The sequence below is a fragment of the Oncorhynchus mykiss genome, chromosome 2 (assembly GCF_013265735.2).
Source record: "Oncorhynchus mykiss isolate Arlee chromosome 2, USDA_OmykA_1.1, whole genome shotgun sequence".
Taxonomy (NCBI): Eukaryota; Metazoa; Chordata; class Actinopteri; order Salmoniformes; family Salmonidae; genus Oncorhynchus; species Oncorhynchus mykiss.
The window spans coordinates 46,336,331-46,356,686 of NC_048566.1; the positions used below are offsets into that span (position 1 = coordinate 46,336,331).

General features: G+C 43.0%; 1 protein-coding gene across 2 annotated transcripts in view; it reads right to left on the minus strand.

Annotated features, from left to right (window-relative positions):
- Positions 1–20,356, minus strand: part of b4galnt4a (beta-1,4-N-acetyl-galactosaminyl transferase 4a) — a 437,447-nt gene that overhangs the window by 17,774 nt on the left and 399,317 nt on the right. For both annotated transcript variants that reach the window (XM_021564073.2, XM_036949745.1), the window contains 2 exons: positions 18,414–18,578; positions 17,858–17,967 (listed from right to left, as the gene is read on the minus strand). In XM_021564073.2, the coding sequence (XP_021419748.2) occupies positions 17,858–17,967; positions 18,414–18,578 (275 nt within the window). The remainder of the gene's footprint in view (positions 1–17,857; positions 17,968–18,413; positions 18,579–20,356) is intronic.

Below are 20,356 nucleotides of genomic sequence, written 5' to 3' on the forward strand. Positions count from 1 at the left end.
CTCCAGTGCGTCTCCTTGGGCCGGCTTACATGGCACCAGTCTTGCGCACGGTTTCCCCGGTTCGCCTGCATAGCCCAGTGCGGGCTATTCCACCTCGCCGCACTGGCAGGGCGACCGGGACCATTCAACCGGGTAAGGTTGGGCAGGCTCGGTGCTCAAGAGCTCCAGTGCACCTGCACGGCCCGGTCTATCCGTCACCACCTCCACACCCCAGCCCTCCGGTGGCAGCTCCCCGTACCAGGCTGTCTCTCCGGCCCATCCGTCCAGAGCCTTCCTCCTCTCCAGCGCTGCCGGAGTCTCCCGCCTCTCCGGCGCTACCAGAGCCTTCCTCCTCTCCAGCGCTGCCGGAGCCTCCCGTCTGTCCGGCGCCTCTGCCGGAGCCTCCCGCCTGTCCGGCGCCGCTGCCGGAGCCTCCCGCCTGTCCGGCGCCTCTGCCGGAGCCTCCCGCCTGTCCGGAGGCTCCCGCCTGTCCGGCGCCTCTGCCGGAGCCTCCCGCCTGTCCGGCGCCTCTGCCGGAGCCTCCCGCCTGTCCGGCGCCGCTGCCGGAGCCTCCCGCCTGTCCGGCGCCGCTGCCGGAGCCTCCCGCCTGTCCGGCGCCTCTGCCGGAGCCTCCCGCCTGTCCGGCGCCTCTGCCGGAGCCTCCCGCCTGTCCGGCGCCGCTGCCGGAGCCTCCCGCCTGCCCGGCGCCTCTGCCGGAGCCCCTCTGCCCCGAGCAGCTGCCCCTCTGTCCCGAGCAGCTGTCCCTCTGTCCCGAGCAGCTGCTTCACCTCTGTCCCGAGCTGCCCCTCTGTCCCAAGCAGCCCCTCTGTCCCGAGCTGCTGCCGCCCTTCTGTCCCGAGCAGCTGCCGCCCCTCGGTCCCGAGCTGCTGCCGCCCCTCTGTCCCGAGCTGCTGCCGCCCCTCTGTCCCGAGCAGCTGCCGCCCCTCTGTCCCGAGCTGCCCCTCTGTCCCAAGCAGCCCCTCTGTCCAGTGGGGTCATTGAGAGGGGTGGGCATGGTGAGTAAGCCACGGAGGCGGACAATAAGGCGGACTAAGACAATGGCGAAGTGGGGTCCGCGTCCCGCGCCAGAGCCGCCACCGCGGACAGACGCCCACCCAGACCCTCCCCTATAGGTCAAGGTTTTGCGGCCGGAGTCCGCACCTTTGGGGGGGGTACTGTCACGTTCTGACCTCTATTTCCTTTGTTTTGCTTTTATTTAGTATGGTCAGGGCGTGAGTTGGGTGGGCAGTCTATGTTTGTTTTTCTATGTTTTGGGGCAGTTCTATGTTTTCGGCCTAGTATGGTTCTCAATCAGAGGCAGGTGTCATTAGTTGTCTCTGATTGAGAATCATACTTAGGTAGCCTGGGTTTCACTGTTTGTTTGTGGGTGATTGTTCCTGTCTTTGTGTAGTATTCACCAGATAGGCTGTATTAGGTTTTGAGTTCTCACGTTTCTTGTTTTTTCGTTAGTTTGTTCATGTATAGTGTCGTGAATAAAATACAATGAACAACCACCACGCTGCGCTTTGGTCCGCCTCAACTTCACAACAAGAGAATCGTTACACCACCATACTTCACCATAGGGATGGTGCCAGGTTTCATCCAGACGTGGAATGCCAAAGAGTTCAACCTTGGTTTCATCAGACCAGAGAATATTGTTTCTCATGATCTGAGAGTCCTTTATGTCATGTGCCTTTTACTGATGAGTAGCTTCTGTCTGGCCACTCTACCATAAAGGCCTGATTGGTGGAGTGCTGCAGTGATGGTTGTCCTTCTGGAAGGTTCTCCCATCATCACAGAGGAACTCTGGAGCTCTGTCAGAGTGACCATTGGGTTCTTTGTCAACTCCCTGACCAAGACCCTTCTCCCCCAATTGCTCAGTTTGGCCGGGCGGCCAGCTCTAGGAACCTCTAGGAACTCCAAACTTCTACCATTTAAGAATGATGGACTGAGTTATTGGGGAACTTGGGACCTTTCCCCAGATCTTGTGCCTCGTCACAATCCTGTCACGGAGCTCTACGGACAATTCCTTCGAGGTGTGTGCCTTTCCAAATCATGTTGAATCCATTTAATTTACCACATCTCAAGGATAATCAATGGAAACAGGATGCACCTGAACTCAATTTCAAGTTTCATAGCAAAGGGTCTGCATACTTATGTAAATAAGGTATTTCTGTTTGGTTTGTATCCTACACAGATGTGAAATGTGTTGCAGGGGAGGCTCAGGCTTAAATGCCTGTTGCCATTTAGGGAATTATAAACAGTGGGGAATGTGCTAAGTGAAGATTGTGTTTGTTTTTTATGATCATGTTTTGAAATTAAGTATTTTCTTGAGTTTTTATATTGATGTGTGTTTTGTATTGTGTAGGGCTCATTTGAAAAAGAGACTTGGTCTCATTATGACACCCTGTTAAAATATATATTTTTATTTTTTATTTAACCAGGTAGGCTAGTTGAGAACAAGTACTCATTTTCAACTGCGACCTGGCCAATATAAAGCAAAGCAGTGCAACAAAAACAACAACATAGAGTTACACATGGGAAAAACAAAAGTACAGTCAATAACACAATAGAAAAATCTATACACAGTGTGTGGAAATGGAGTAGGGAGGTAAGGCAATAAATAGGCCATAGTAGCGAAGTAATTACAATTTAGCAAATTAACACTGGAGTGATAGATGTGCAAATGAGGATGTGCAAGTAGAAATACTGATGTGCAAAAGAGCAAAAAAAGTAAATAAAAATAATTTGGGGATACGTACGTAGTTGGATGGGCTATTTACAGATGAACTATGTACAGCTGCAGTGATAGAAAAGCTGCTCAGATAGCTGATGCTTAAAGTTAGTGAGAGAAATATAAGTCTCCAGCTTCAGCGATTTTTGCAATTCGTTCCAGTCATTGGCAGCAGAAAACTGGAAGGAAAGGCGGCCAAAGCAGGTGTTGGTTTTGGGGATGACCAGTGAGATATACCTACTGGAGCGCGTGCTACGGGTGGGTGTTGTTATGGTGACCAGTGTGCTGAGATAAGGCGGATCTTTACTTATAGATGACCTGGAGCCAGTGCGTCTGGCGACGGATATGAAGCGAGGGCCAGCCAACGAGAGCATACAGGTCGCAGTGGTGGGTGGTATATGGGGTTTTGGTGACAAAACGGATGGCACTGTGATAGACTAGATCCAATTTACTGAGTAGAGTGTTGGAGGCTCTTTTGTAAATGACATCGCCGAAGTCGAGGATCGGTAGGATAGTCAGTTTCACGAGGGTATGTTTGGCAGCATGAGTGAAGGAGGCTTTGTTGCGAAATAGGAAGCTGATTCTAGATTTAATTTTGGATTGGAGATGCTTAACCTCTTGAACCTCTGGGGGCAGTTCCCGTTTTAAACAAGATATTCTGTCACGAAAAGATGCTCGACTATGCATATAATGACAGCTTTGGAAAGAAAACACTCTGACGATTCCAAAACTGCAAAGATATTGTCTGTGAGTGCCACAGAACTAATGCTACAGGCGAATCCAAGATGAAATTTCATACAGGAAGTGAGCCAGATTTCGAATGCGCTGTGTTCCAATGTCTCCTTATATGGCTGTGAATGCGCAAGGAATGAGCCTACACTTTCTGTCGTTTCCCCAAGGTGTTTGCAGCATTGTGACGTATTTGTAGGCATATCATTGGAAAATTGACCATCAGAGACTACATTTACCAGGTGTCCGCTCGGTGTCCTCCGTCGAAACTATTGCGTCATCTCCAGGTGCGTGCACTTTTCCACTTTGAACAGAGGAGAAACAAAACTGCCACGAGTGATTTATCATCGAATAGATATGTGAAAAACACCTTGAAGATTGATTCTAAACAACGTTTGCCATGTTTCTGTCGATATTATGGAGTTAATTTGGAAAAAAGTTTGCGTTGTAATGACTGAATTTTCGGGTTTTTTTCTTAGCCAAACGTGATGAACAAAACGGAGCGATTTCTCCTACACAAATAATCTTTTTGGAAAAACTGAACATTTGCTATCTAACTGAGAGTCTCCTCATTGAAAACATCCGAAGTTCTTCAAAGGTAAATTATTTTATTTGAATGCTTTTCTTGTTTTTGTGAAAATGTTGCCTGCTGAATGCTAGGCTTAATGCTATGCTAGCTATCAATACTCTTACACAAATGCTTGTTTAGCTATGGTTGAAAAGCATTTTTTGAAAATCTGAGATGACAGTGTTGTTAACAAAAGGCTAAGCTTGTGAGCCAATATATTTATTTCATTTCATTTGCGATTTTCATGAATAGTTAACGTTGCGTTATGGTAATGAGCTTGAGGCTATAATTACGCTCCTGGATACGGGTTTTTTTCTTAGCCAAACGTGATGAACAAAACGGAGCGATTTCTCCTACACAAATAATCTTTTTGGAAAAACTGAACATTTGCTATCTAACTGAGAGTCTCCTCATTGAAAACATCCGAAGTTCTTCAAAGGTAAATTATTATATTTGAATGCTTTTCTTGTTTTTGTGAAAATGTTGCCTGCTGAATGCTAGGCTTAATGCTAGCTATCAATAGTCTTACACAAATGCTTGTGTAGCTATGGTTGAAAAGCATTTTTTGAAAATCTGAGATGACAGTGTTGTTAACAAAAGGCTAAGCTTGTGAGCCAATATATTTATTTCATTTCATTTGCGATTTTCATGAATAGTTAACGTTGCGTTATGGTAATGAGCTTGAGGCTATAATTACGCTCCCGGATACGGGATTGGAGGCTCCCGGATAAGCAATTGGAGGCCACAGAAGGAGTGTTGTATGGCACTGAAGCTCGTTTGGAGGTTTGTTAACACAATGTCCAAAGTAGGGCCAGATGTATACAGAATGGTGTCATCCGCGTAGAAGTGGAACAAGGAGTAACGCACAGCAAGAGCGACATCATTGGTATATACAGAGAAAAGAGTCGGCCCGAGAATTGAACGCTGTGGTACCCCATAGAGACTGCCAGAGGTCCGGACAACAGGCCCTCCGATTTGACACACTGAACTCTATCTGAGAAGTAGTTGGTGAACCAGGCGAGGCAGTCATTTGAGAAACCAAGGCTGTTGAGTCTGCCGATAAGAATACGGTGATTGACAGAGTCGAAAGCCTTGGCCAGGTCGATGACGACGACTGCCCAGTATTGTCTTTTATCGATGGCGGTTATGATATCGTTTAGTACCTTGAGCGTGGCTGATGTGCACCCGTGACCAGCTCGGAACCCGGATTGCACAGCGGAGAAGGTACGGTGGGATTTGAAATGGTCAGTGATCTGTTCGTTAACTTGGCTATCAAAGACTTTAGAAAGGCAGGGCAGAATGGATATATGTCTGTAACAGTTTGGGTCTAGAGTGTCACCCCGTTTTAAAAGGGGGATGACTACAGCAGCTTTCCAATCTTTAGGAATTTCGGACGATACAAAAGAGAGGTTGAACAGACAGAAGTTGCAACAATGGCGGCAGATCATTTTAGAAAGAGAGGGTCCAGATTGTAGCCCAACTGATTTGTACAGGTCCAGATTTTGCGGCTCTTTCACAACATCTGCTCTCTGGATTTGGGTGAAGGAGAAGCTGGGGAGGCTTGGGCAAGTAGCTGCGGGGGGTGCAGAGCTGTTGGCCGGGGTTGGGGTAGCCAGGAGGAAAGATTGACCAGCCATAGAAAAATGCTTATTGAAATTGTCAATTATCATGGATTTATCGGTGGTGACAGTGTTTCCTAGCCTCAGTGCAGTGGGCAGCTAGGAGGAGGTGCTCTTATTCTCCATGGACTTTACAGTGTCCCATAACTTTTTGTAGTTAGAGCTACAGAATGCATATTTCTGTTTGAAAAAGCTAGCCTTTGCTTTCCTAACTGTGTGTATTGGTTCCTGACTTCCCTGAAAAGTTGCATATCGCGGGGACTATTCGATGCTAGTGCAGTACCCCACAGGATGTTTTTGTGCTGGTCGAGGGCAGAGATCTGGAGTGAACCATGGGCTATATCTGTTTTTAGTTCTACATTTTTTGAAAGGGGCATGCTTATTTAAGATGGTGAGGAAATTACTTTCAAAGAACAACCAAGCATCCTCTACTGACGGGATGAGGTCAATATCCTTATAGGAAAGCCGGGCCAGGTCGATTAGATAGGCCTGCTCGCAGAAGTGTTTTAGGGAGCATTTAACAGTGATGAGGGGTGGTCATTTGACCGTGAACCCATAACGGATGCAATGAGGCAGTGATCGCTGAGATCCTGATTGAAAACAGAGGTGTATTTGGAGGACAAGTTGGTCAGGATAATATCTATGAGGGTGCCCTTGTTTACAGATATAGGGTTGCACCTGGTGGGTTCCTTGATGATTTACTTGAGATTGAGGGCATCTAGTTTAGATTGTAGGATGGCCGGGGTGTTAAGCATATCCCAGTTTAGGTCACCTAACAGAACGAACTCTGAAGATAGATGAGGGGCAATCATTTCACATATGGCGGCCAGGGCACAGATGGGAGCTGAGGGGGGTCTATAGCAGACATGAACAGTGAGAGACTTATTCTAAAGAAATTCATTTTTATAATTAGAAGCACAAACTGTTTTGGCATAGACCTGGAAAGTATGACATAACTTTGCAGGCTATCTCTGCAGTATATTGCAACTCCTCCCCCTTTGGCAGTTATATCTTGATGGAAAATGTGGTAGTTGGGGATGGAAATCTCAGAATTTTTGGTGGCCTTCCTAAGCCAGGATTCAGACATGGCTGGCTCCTTGGAGGAGTGAGCTAAAGCAGTGAGTAAAACAAACTTAGGGAGGAGGCTTCTGATGTTAACATGCATGAAACCAAGGCTTTTACGGTTACAGAAGTCAACAAATGAGAGCACCTGGGGACACACAGGGCCTGGGTTAACCTCCACATCACCCGAGGAACAGAGGAGGAGTAGGACGAGGGTACGGCTAAAGGCTCTCAAATCTGGTCGTCAAGTACTTTGGGGACGGAGAATAAGAATAGATTCAGGGCATAATGTACAGACAGGGGTATGGTGGGGTGCGGGTACATTGGAGATAAACCTAGGTATTGAGGGACAATAAGAGAGGTTGCATCTCTGGAGGCAATAGTTATGCTAGGTGACATCACCCCATGTGTGGGAGGTGGGGCTCCGCAGTAAAATAAAATAATGATAACTACCCTAAACAACAGTATACAAGGCATATTGACAGAGAGAGACATAAAGCGAGGCATAAAGCAATCACATGTGTTGATTGGGAGAGCTAGCTAAGACAACAACGGGTAAGACAGCAACAGCTAATCAGACACACAGGGCCTGAGTTCGAAGAATGGGGCCGAAAGATAAACAAAATACACTAAATGGAATACCGTTATTAATGAACAGTCCAGCAGGCACCAGCTATGTAGCCTTGTGATCATAGGGTCCAGTGAACAGCAAAATATGAAACAGGTAAGTCGTTACTACGCTAGCAAGCGGGAGACACAGCGTTCATAAAGATAGCAGGCTAAATAGCAGATCCATATCACATTCTGTGAGGCGGGTTGCCGGAAGGTATATTTAATTTAAAAATGGAAAAAGAGATTGAAATATATTTAAATATATTTAAAAAAATGACGAAAAAGGACAACATTTACATGGGACAAAGACAAACACGTCTGCACTGATATATACCAACTTGGAATGTAAAAAATAAAGGTTAGTTAAAATAAATCATTGATATATAGCTAGCTAGCTTGTTGAAATGAAAACAGAGAGAATAAAGAATATCGCTACAGTGCCTTCAGAAAGTACACTGCTCAAAAAAATAAAGGGAACACTAAAATAACACATCCTAGATCTGAATGAATGAAATATTCTTATTAAATACTTTTTTATTTACATAGTTGAATGTGCTGGCAACAAAATCACACAAAAATTATGAATGGAAATCAAATGTATCAACCCATGGAGGTCTGGATTTGGAGTCACACTCAAAATTAAAGTGGAAAACCACACAACAGGCTGATCCAACTTTGATGTAATGTCCTTAAAACAAGTCAAAATTAGGCTCAGTCGTGTGTGTGGCCTCCACGTGCCTGTATGAACTCTATACAACGCCTGGGCATGCTCCTGATGAGGTGGCGGATGGTCTCCTGAGGGATCTCCTCCCAGACCTGAACTAAAGCATCCACCAACTCCTGGGGTGCAATGTGGCGTTGGGGGATGGAGCGAGACATGATGTCCCAGATGTGCACAATTGGATTCAGGTCTGGGGAACGGGCGGGCCAGTCCATAGCATGAATGCCTTCCTCTTGCAGGAACTGCTGACACACTCCAGCCACATGAGGTCTAGCATTGTCTTGCATTAGGAGGAACTCAGGGCCAACCGCACCAGCAGATTGTCTCACAAGGGGTCTGAGGATCTCATATCGGTACCTAATGGCAGTCAGGCTACCTCTGGCGAGCACATGGAAGGCTGTGAAGCCCCCCAAAGAAATGCCACCCCACACCATGACTGACCCACCGCAAAACCAGTCATGCTGGAGGATGTTGCAGGCAGCAGAACTTTCTCCACGGCGTCTCCAGATTCTGTCACGTCTGTCACATGTGCTCAGTGTGCGCCTACTTTCATCTGTGAAGAGCACAGGGCACCAGTGGCGAATTTGCCAATCTTGGTGTTCTCTGGCAAATGCCAAATGTCCTGCACGGTGTTGGGCTGTAAGCACAACCCCCACCTGTGGACGTCGGGCCCTCATACCACCCTCATGGAGTCTGTTTCTGACCGTTTGAGCAGACACATGCACATTTGTGGCCTGCTGGAGGTCATTTTGCAGGGCTCTGGCAGTGCTCCTCCTGCTCCTCCTTGCACAAAGGCGGAGGTAGCGTTCCTGCTGCTGGGTTGTTGCCCTCCTACGGCCTCCTCCACGTCTCCTGATGTACTGGCCTGTCTCCTGGTAGCGCCTCCATGCTCTGCACACTATGCTGACAGACACAGCAAACCTTCTTGCAACAGCTCGCATTGATGTGCCATCCTGGATGAGCTGCACTACCTGAGCCACTTGTGTGGGTTGTAGACTCCATCTCATGCTACCACTAGAGTGAAAGCACCGCCAGCATTCAAAAGTGACCTAAACATCAGCCAGGAAGCATAGGAACTGAGAGGTTGTCTTGGTAAATGCCTAAAATTTCCACCTGTTGTCTATTCCATTTGCACAACAGCATGTGAAATTTATTGTCAATCAGTGTTGCTTCCTAAGTGGACATTTTGATTTCACAGAAGTGTGATTGACTTGGAGTTACAGTGTGTTGTTTAAGTGTTCCCCTTATTTTTTTGAGCAGTGTATTTACGCGCCTTGACTTTTTCCACATTTTGTTGTGTTACAAAGTGGGATCCAAATGGATTTAACTGAACATTTTTTGCCAACGATCTACACAAAATACTCTGTAATGTGAAAGAAACATTTGAATAAAATAAATTGTAATAATCGAAAATACACTTGAATATATCTGGATTAGAGAAGTATTCAACACCCTGAGTCAATACATGTTAGAATCATCTTACAGCTGTGAGTCTTTCTGCGTAAGTCTCTAAGGGGCCGATCCCAACATAGGAATTAATGCCTTCCCTACGCACGCCTTCCTATGCACTTCTCAGTATTTGGTATTCAGACTTTCCTTATTCAGTCGCGTAACGCGCACTGCAGGTGTGGTTACCTTGCATACTCTAAATAAAAACCATTCAACCGCTGAAAACTCTCCCACTTGATGGCCAACAGATTTTCTTGTGGACATTTCATTCAATGGGGCTTTCAGTACATTCATCTTAAACCATCCCTTTACATATGGTGGTGCACCTTTAATTATAATTTAGTCGACAGAGTCAATAGAATACATTGAAAGAATAGATTCTGAACATATGGATCAATGAAAACGGCAGATAGCCTAGTGGTTAGAGCATTGCGCCAGTAACTGAATGGTTGCTAGATCGAATCCCTGAGCTGATAAGGTAAAAATCTGTCGTTCTGCCCCTGAACAAGGCAGTTAACCCACTGTTCCTAGGCTGTCATTGCAAATAAGAATTTGTTCTTAACTGACTTGCCTAGTTAAATAAAGGTTCAATGTGAAAAAAAGAAAGCAGCAAATTAGTCTCTGTTTCAGCACCAACTGGTAGATTTAATAAATACTATGATCTTGTAAATTATTCCGACACATTTTAGGGTTTTCAAATGCACAAAATACTAGATATTGATGAATAAAAAAACTGTGGTTTGATTCATCCTGAAAGTTGTCATATTCAAGTTCAATCCATTAAATGTTGGAAGGTGGAAAAAAATGTAAAGTAAGAGTTGAACAATAATCTCTCTAATCATGGAACTGTATGACAATGGTCCAGTTGTCGTGAACCGTGCGCCAGGCTCCAGGAGTAGCCTGCTACGTGTGGTCGGATTTCCATAGTGATTCAAATAGGCTACATGTCCTTAATTATTGCACAACGTTAGCCTAATATGATCCACTAATGCTAGTGACCCTCAGGAACAATTTACAAGGACATGACAGAAGAAAGAAAGATAAACAGAATGGAATGATGCAAAAATAAATGTATGTGGGTATTACTGATGGTGGCTCCCGAAAGCAACTAATATTTAACATGATAACATTTTTAAAATAAAATGGAGAAAAGCCCAGGTATATAATAAAAACATTCTAAAGCGTATACATCAACTCGGCAGGTTCATCCCCACAGAAGCCTTCAGTTTACGTCTCCAAACTTCATCAATGCAAATTATGAGGGCACACAATTACAATTCTGAATAACGGTGCAGCTACTCATATCCTATTTCACTGTGGAAGAAGGGCTGCAATACATGTCTTCCATATGGCTGGTTTCATAAGAAATCATCTACAACAATTGCTGTGTGTATTTACAATCGCCTTCTCCAAACGGATTACTAATTTACCTAGCTCTTATGAATTTACAAATTAAAGTGTATGGAGAATGCTGTTATTTCTATCTGAAAAAATGAAGTAAATGCTTTTTCCAATTGAAACCAGTAGGTTTGCTAGTCCTTATTCATGGTTTACTCGCACGTAACGGTGGTGGAATTATTAGGGATTAAATCAAAGTCAGAATACGGTGTAATCTGTAGACACATCTCCGCCACACCTTCATATACGCATGGTCCACCTCAAATTAATAGAGGGTGAATAGCATTCTATTGTCATGACTTGGCCCTTTCTGGGTGTAGATCGTGGAAAATTCTGAATGGTACTCGACACACAGGTGTAAATATATATATACATTGCAATTATTCTCGAATGAGCGCCCGTTCATGTGCAAAGGATTAGCATTTCAATTAACATAATTATAGACTGTGTAGTGAATCCATTTGTCTTTCCCACTCTTTCTCAGTCCCACCCCTTCCTTTTGTCTACCAAGCTGTCATATCAGCTTAGTCCACTAGGGACTTTTCTATCATTGTTAGTAACCAATATTTACAGTTGGTTTGTTGTGTATTTCTGTGATTATTTAGTTAATTAAGCAAATTTGTATATTGCTGATTCATCATTTATACTAGGATTCTTGCAGATAACCAATAATTGTATGATGTTAAGATGAGTCTGATAGAAGGTAAAGAATAATTAATGATTGACTGCTATTGATATAAAATATCTTTAAGAGTGGATTTGGGAGATTCCGTGGTGCCCCAGATTCCTAATGAGTTAGTCATTGCCTGATTAATTTAGTTAGGTAATTGATTTGAAAATAGCATGTCATCTCATTTAACCATAGTAAAGACACAACACAACTATCCTCATGCTTAAATTCAAGGTCAGAATACGCACAGAAAGAAAAGCACATAAAAAGGGATTTGCGTTCCATTTAGTTTCAGTTTGGAATCTGGACCTAAAAGCTTTGCACACCTGGATTGGCTATTATTCTTTAAATAAATCTTCAAGTTCTGTCAAGTTGGTTGTTGATCATTGCTAGACATCCATTTTCAAGTCTTGCCATAGATTTTGAAGCCGATTTAAGTCAAACTGTAACTAGGCCTCTCAGGAACATTCAATATATTTGGCCTTGTGTTTTAGGTAATGGTTCATTTTTTCCCCAATGTCTGTAGGAAAGCAGACTGAAATAAGTTTTCCTCTAGGATTTGCCTGTGCCTAGCTCTACTTAGTATATTTCCTAAAAAAAAAATTCCCTAGTCCCTGCAGATGACAAGCATACCCCTAACTTGATGCAGCCACCACCATGCTTGATAATATGGAGAGTTGTACTCGGTGATGTGTTGTGGTGGATTTGTATCAAACATAACGCTTTGTATTCAGGACAAAAAGTTAATTTCGTTACCACGTTTGTGTAGTATTACTTTAGTGCCTTAATGAAAACAGGATGCATGTTTTGGAATATTTTTATTTTGTACAGGCTTCCTTCTTTTCACTCTGTCATTTATGTTTGCATTGTGGAGTAACTACAATGTTGTTGATCCATCCTCAGTTATCTCATATCACAGCCATTAAACTCTGTAACTGTTTAAATCCTTATTGGCCTCATGGTGAAATCCATGAGTGGTTTCCTTCCTCTTCGGCAACTGAGTTAGGAAGGGCGTCTGTATCTTTATAGTGACTGGGTGTATTGATATACAAATCCAAAGTGTAATTAATAACTTTGCCATGCTCAAAGGAATATTCAATGTCTGCTTTTTATTACCCATCTTCCAGTTAGATGCCCTTCTTTGCGAACCACTTTCATCAAACAACTTTTTTTCCAAAAGGTTGCTAAGCACGTAACAGGCTGATTGAACCATTAAAGGGTGCTTTGCTATTCTTGGGTAGCGGAATGACCTTTGCCTCCTCCATGTCTGAGGGCACATACCATCTACTAGGCTTAAATTGAAGATGTGGCAAACAGGAGTCACAATGATTTCGCTACCAACCTCAGCATTTTACCATCAGGTTGTCGGTACCAGGTAGTATGTCCTTATTTATAGAAAGCAAAAAAACTACAGTGCTTGTCTTTCCTTATTTGGTCCATTATGCATTAAAATGAAGGCTCAGCATTTGTTGTTTGCATGCCATTCCTAATTTTGCTAATCTTGTCAGCAAAAAAGTTATTAAAGTGGTTGGTAATATCAAAAGGTTTTGTTATGAACAAGCCATCTGTGTCAATGAAGGATAGAGCCGAGTTTGCTTTTTTGCCTAGAATTTCATTTAAAGTACTCCAGAGCCAAGTCAATATTTAGGTCACCCAGAAAATGTACCTCTCTGTTGATATCACAGACATTTAAGTGATATAATGCCCAAGAAACCGGTGTTTAGAGGATATATTGGGACGGGTGTTGTTAGGCCCAAGATGAAGTCCAAACACTGGCTTCGAATGCATCATCACTTTTAAATGGGTTACCAACATATTCAAATAAAGATTTCATAATTTTATTTTATTTTAATGAATTTATTCATATAATTTCATCCTTCCACAAGATATAGTCCCGACGCAAATCTATGGTTGCTTCTCAAGCTGGCTGGTCTGTCACGACTTCCATCGAAGTCGGACCCTCTCCGTGTTCGGGCGGCGTTCGGCGTCACAGGTTTTCTAGCCATCGCCAATCCACCTTTCATTCTCCATTTGTTTTGTCTTGTTTTCCCACACACCTGGTATTCATTCCCTCATTACATGTTGTGTATTTAACCCTCTGTTCCTCCCATGTCTGTGTGCGTAATTGTTTATTGTTGAGGTTGGCATGCTTCCGGCTGGTTTGCGCCGGGTTAATTTTATTACCGTGCTTTGTGGCAGCCTGTACTTTGTACTTGTGTTTTTTGTACTTTGTGTTGCTTCACTGGTTCATTGGGCATTTGTTTTGTGACGCAGTTCCGTTTTGTGCATATGATTGCCTTAGTAAAGTGCTTTGTCCACTCATCTCTGCTCTCCTGCGCCTGACTTCGATGCACCAGCTACACTCACCTCTTGACATGGTCGTTCGTTCTTTCGGTTTGGTTTGGTTGCCAGAGACGTGACCCAGTCGTTTGGTCTTTTTGTTCTGTATCTATGGACGCGTCCCAGTCATCCGTTCTAAATGTTCCATTGCCATACTGGCTTGCAACATTCATATCCCTTGTTTGCTAGCTAGCAAACTGATGCTAACTTAGAATCATGTCAAGAAGTGCAGCCAGAATAACAGTCAAGAAGCCTCATTTGTTTAAGCTGTTTTCTAGTGACATTTATTTGGATACATTCATAACGATGAGCTAATGAGGTGTCATTTCGCCGGCATAGAAAATGTGCTCACTCGTCTGAACACTGTTGTTCAGAGGAGCTAGCAAACAGCACAACTAACATAATGACTTCAAACTGAAACTGGAAAGACAGCAAACTAGCTGCACTTCATTTCATTTGACCTTTTTTCAATTGACATTTCTTTATATATAGCCATAAAAATTATGCCAGCTGATTCATGACTTTGACTGGCTGAAAAATTCTGCCTGCCTGTCTCTCTCCTCCCGATATGTTCGTTACTATGGGACAGCTGGAGATCAAATGTCAGAGAGACAGACAGCAAGGCTCATACAAATCTTTACTGTTGAAAACTAAATGTTAGTCTAAAAGAAATGTGAGATAATGTCTAGATGGTTTTTATAGTGGAGATCAAGTTTATAAATTGCTTGTGTGGGCTGATTAGACAGTGGATTGCGCAGTCAGATGGAACAGAGTAAAAAGGCATAATGTCATACATTTAGCCGTTGGTAACTTGTGGAATAGACACCGGCTGGAATGCAGTTTTAACCAATCAGCATACAGGATTAGACACACCCGTTGTATAATATCCAGCATTTCACACATTTACTCCAAATAATGACTTCAAGCAAGCAGTGGTCTATACCAACTTCCTACGCGAATAGTCTTTAGCTGAGGCAGATGAACCTGTAGCCATATTACTTCTACTTCATCTGACATGGAATATGACTCTAGACATACTTAGCAACACCTCCTCCATTTGCATTTGTATCTTTACTATATATTCTATAGCCATATATAGCTACTATTGCATCATCAAACTAATTATCTAAGTGTGTTTCAGAGATGGCAAGAACATGAATGTTGCTAAATGCATCGTAGAATTCTTAGCTATCAGACATTCAACTTTGATTGAGAAACTATTTCATATAAACATTTTGTGTAAAAACAAACCAAGTGTAGGAGAGAATACTGTTTAGCTGTGTGCTCTGATGACCCCCTCCCTCTCTCTCTCTCCATCTCAGCCCCTGTGTGCTGTTCGTTGAATTCATTGTGGGCAGTGAGTAAGGGTACGGCCACACAGAGATTTTGTGTGTGGAAATTACGGATTGAGACAATGTTTTTTTAAAGGGTGTCATCCTTTGATGGCTGATGGACAATGAAGAGGATTGTCAGAAAAAAATGCACAGTATATCCACCTTGCATGCAACCTTTCTGAAAAAGTAGAGATTAGTTGAACTTTTGACAGACAAAAACGGACAATGTCAAAATGCATGTGACTCGTTTCAGGAAACTTGGCGTATGTTGCGCGTCACTACTTCACAGGAGTGCCATTTGAATGTAAACTTATTTTTTCTTTTTTTATGCGTTTTTTTGGCAGAAATGCCTTCATGAACTTTCATGTGCCTTAATAACAAACGTGTATACCATCTGTAAATACGAAAAAAACATTTAAATCACAAGCCTAGTTGGTATAGCCATGGAAAAAGTAAGGAACCTTCCCGCTAGCCATGATTGGCTGAGATAATGAGGGGCTGGACATGCCAAGAGATGAGTTCGGCTTGGTCTGCCATGTAGCAGGCTTCTGTCTACAATATGAGCTGGTCAGTATGTGTAGGTAATCCTTTCTAACATGTTTTTTTTAAAGATATCACGTAGTAGAACTGCAAAAGTGTTGCTCTCCACTTTCTGGAGGACCGAGTTTTGAAATCATTGGAATTAGAGTATGATAGCTAAGGAGATGGAGAAAATGCTGGCGTTTTATCGTAAATATGCAAGAAGGCTGTTGTCTAAAACACCTGTCTCCGAATTACATCTTCAAACTGGGCAACAATGGCATCCATGACAGAGAGGGAGAAGCATCCATCCATGACTACAGGTAAAAGAGAGTAAGAGAGAACATTTTCAGATATTACACATTTCAAATTTTGTCAGAAAGTTGTTTTCTTTTCAGGTTAAAGTGTACTATTAGCTAGCTAGCTAACTTTAGCTGGCTGACAAGCAAGCTAACGTTACATGTATGATCTGTGTAGTAATATTATTCATATCTCATATCTCATTTGCATTGCTTGTTATAGCCTAATGTTAGCTAGCTAACATTGATCTTGGTTGGTTAGCTACCTGCAGATTCATGCAGGGTAGTAATGCTATGAGTTGGGATTATGGTTCATTGTTTAGCTAACTAGCTACATGTCTGAACAAAAGACTCCACTATGCAAGTAACTATTTTAATAAAATGTTTATGATGTCACTGCGACAACTGTCGATAGACGTAGCTGGTTAATTCATTCTGGCTATCTTCTCCAATTTCAAAGCAATCTCGTCTGAGTGTGCCAGAGCGCAGAATAACTGACTAATTTACAAACGCTCAACACCCGTTGAATATGGCTGGTGTCAGTAAACATTGGCAAAAAAGCGTAATTAAATTCTTGGCAGCAGGACAGTTGCTGTCACCAAAGCTCTGGATAACATAAAAACAGCGTAACTAGCTCTGCTAGAGCGAGTTGTTCTCTCATTTGTGTCTGGAAGTAGCTAGCAACCTAGCCAACGTTAGCCATTTAGCCTGGGTGCTTGACTGCTGTTTTTAGGGCAGAACGCTCAGATCAACCCTACTTTTCGTCCAGAGCTCCGAGGGTGAAATACTCTGAATTTACGAAAGGACAATCTGACAATGCTCTGAGTTTACGAACGCCCAGAGCACACTCTGGCATTCCAGATTAAATTGACGAACACACCTGTAGTATAAGCCAGCTTTAAGTCTTGAAATATTTGGTTGTTTAGTACATAGTCTCACATGTGAATCCTTGAAGAAATGTGTGGGGCTAAAGCTTAAAAGGGTGTGAACGATGCTGAATGGGTGTAGACAAAGAAGAGCACTCCAGTAGGTACCAAAACATTCAAGAGCCATTTTCTCAAAAGTGAGGTTACAAGTTTATCAACTTTCAAAGCAGAATTACTTTCCCATTGTTCCTCAACTGTAGTGTATGATATACCATTTTCTAGCTCTGAGTCTCTAATTTTATCCAATATAAAAAACACAATTTAAATTTAGCCACGTAGGACCGAATCCTCTCTGCTTTGTTCTAGGCTGAGGTCATTTGAATATGAAGTGTAAGTCCTTGATGTGTGCTGCTCTAAACAGGTGATAGGGCAGGGCAGCATCCCAAATGACACCCTATTCCCAATAGGGCTCTGGTCAAAGGTAGTGCACAATGTAGGGAGTATGTGCCATTTGGGATACAACCTAATGACCCCACACAAGTGTGTGTGCATATTAAAATGCATCCACACACACACACACACACACACACACACACACACACACACACACACACACACACACACACACACACACACACACACACACACACACACACACACACACACACACACACACACACACACACACACACAAATGCAAACACACCCATTCATATCATGTTTCTAGCATGTTTCACAGGGAATACTCACACCCACACACAGACATGCCCACACACAGAAACGCGCACAATGTGTGACCGTCTGTCTTCCCTCCCATGAGGGGTTACTTACCAAATGCCTTGATGGGTAAGTACCCCCTAAATAGGTGGACATGCGGACACCCACACGCACATGCACGCAGGAACGCACGCAGGCACGCACTTATGCATACACACACAGAACTGGAGGGCTGACTTACAAACTGTAGGCCCTGGTATCTGGCTATGGGGAAGTCTTTGACGACGTAGGTAGGGGAGTAGAGACAGGCTGGCAGCACGTTCTCCAGATGAGATGCCTGGATCATAGGGGCTAGAGAGAAGGATGGAGGAGAGGAAGAGAGAGAGAGAGAAGATAGAAACTGCGTTCCACTGTCTATACTAGAATGCATACTCTAGAAATACTTTTCTGAACCAACACTTGCACTTCAATCACCCCCCATTTCCATCTCTGACATTGCTGATAGCTACTTCAATGAGGAAAAGTGTACATACGATGCCTGTGATATGTGGTTGTCCCACCTAGCTATCTTAAGATGAACTAACTGTAAGTCGCTCTGGATAATAGACTAAAATGTAAAAAATAAATAAAAAATACAAAAAAATATTGCTTCATTGTAGGTGTTATGCTATATATGGATACTGGAGTAGAGGCATGATGGAGTTTCTTGAAAAAGGAAAAATAGGGTAAGATTAAGAGAGAAAAAGACTGGTAGAGAGAGATGTGCATGGCTGCCTGCTGCTATACTATATACTTACTGCTATAGAAAGTGTCTCGGGGGTCTGGTTTGAGCATGTCTGCTCCGTGCTGGCTGCTGAAGTGACTGTGCTCTTGTGACTGTTCCTCTACTGATGATGGTCTACTGTGACTGGCCAGGGTCTGAGGGATGTGGTCCACACTGTTCATCTTCAGACTGGATTCATCTAGGACAGAGAGAGAGAGAGAGGGGGAGAGTGAGAAAGCGGGGTTGAGAGCAAAATAGAGAGAGGGAGAGTGAGAAAGCGGGGTTGAGAGCAAAAGAGAGGGATAGGGAGGGACGTACATAGGCACCTGAGCAATAGAGCAAACGGAGCAGCTCCACCCCCACTTTCAAAATAGGGGTGCAAATTATTTGTAATGTTTTAAGCTAGTCTGTATTCAAATAGATATGTCCGTATTATATAATGATCAACAGATTGCAATTTTTGCTTCGCTCGTACGCACCACTGTTTTGATTCCGTGCAAATAGAAAGCACTAGTTGCACCACTGGTGTTTAAAATTAAAAGCCACCTGCAAAATAAAATTGTTTATCTATTATTTTTAGCTGTGTCCAGTGGTGTTGGTTCAATGGAGTTGTTACAAATCATTTGAGCTGCGCACCACAAGCAAATGTATTGTATAATTTAAATGTGCCTGAACCATGATGAGCACGGGCATGTCTGATTCGCTGTAGAGCAGATTCTGACTCTGAGTAGCCTTCCATCAGCCTACCAAAGGTTGCACTTGAGCAGGAAACTGCATGTCTGGTAGCTCATGTGCTGTCAATGAGTAGCTTGCAAGTAGATAGTGAGAAATAATCAGTAGTAATATTAAATATGTGAAATCATTTTCATCCCCAAGATTTACAGGCATTTAACACCATTCTGCATTTTTGCTATCTATTTTCCCAACTTAAATCGGCTAAATCACATTGTTAAAATGTTTACATTCAGTTACAAAAGTAACAGTCCTGGCTGGGCGACCTGGCTGGGCGACCTGGTCTCAGAGCATTATGTATTTCTCTGTACGTAAATCTGAGACTCTCCATTCAGTGTGATGTGTTACATTTCGTATGGTATGTATTCATTGGTGGATGTCCATCATCCATTAAGTATGATATGTTCCAAATTACAATTCGTATGATAAGTTACAAATTTGCAAAATGTACAACATCTTACAAATTTGCAAAACATATAATATGTTCTAATTTGTTGTGAGTAACGTTACCTAGGTGTCTAGGTGCATAATGCTAACGAGGGGTTAGGGCTGAGGTAAGGGTTAACTTCTTGGAACTCTGGGGGCGCTATTTCATTATTGGATAAAAAAAACGTTCCCGTTTTAAGCGCGATATTTTGTCACGAAAAGATGCTTGACTATGCATATAATTGACAGCTTTGGAAATAAAACACTCTGACGTTTCCAAATCTGCAAAGATATTGTCTGTGAGTGCCCCAGAACTGATGCTACAGGCAAAACCAAGATGAAATTTCAAACAGGAAGTGCACCCAGATTTTGAAGGCGCTGTGTTTCAATGAGTCCTTATATGGCTGTGTATGGGTCACGAATGAGCTTAGACTTTCTGTCGTTTCCCCATAGTGTCGACAGCATTGTGACGTATTTGTAGGCATATCATTGGAGGATTGACCATTTTACACTACATATACCAGGTGGCCGCTTGGTGTCCTCCGTCACAATTATTGCGTAATCTCCAGCTGCATGTATTTTTCTGTTTGCTTCCGAGGAGAAACCCAACTGCCACAAATGATTTATCATCGAATAGATATGTGAAAACACCTTGAGGATTGATTCTAAACAACGTTTGCCATGTTTCTGTCGATATTATGGAGTTAATTTGGAAAAAAGTTTGGCGTTGTAATGACTGAATTTTCGTTTTTTTTTCTTAGCCAAATGTGATGAACAAAACGGAGCGATTTCCCCTACACAAATAATCTTTTTGGAAAA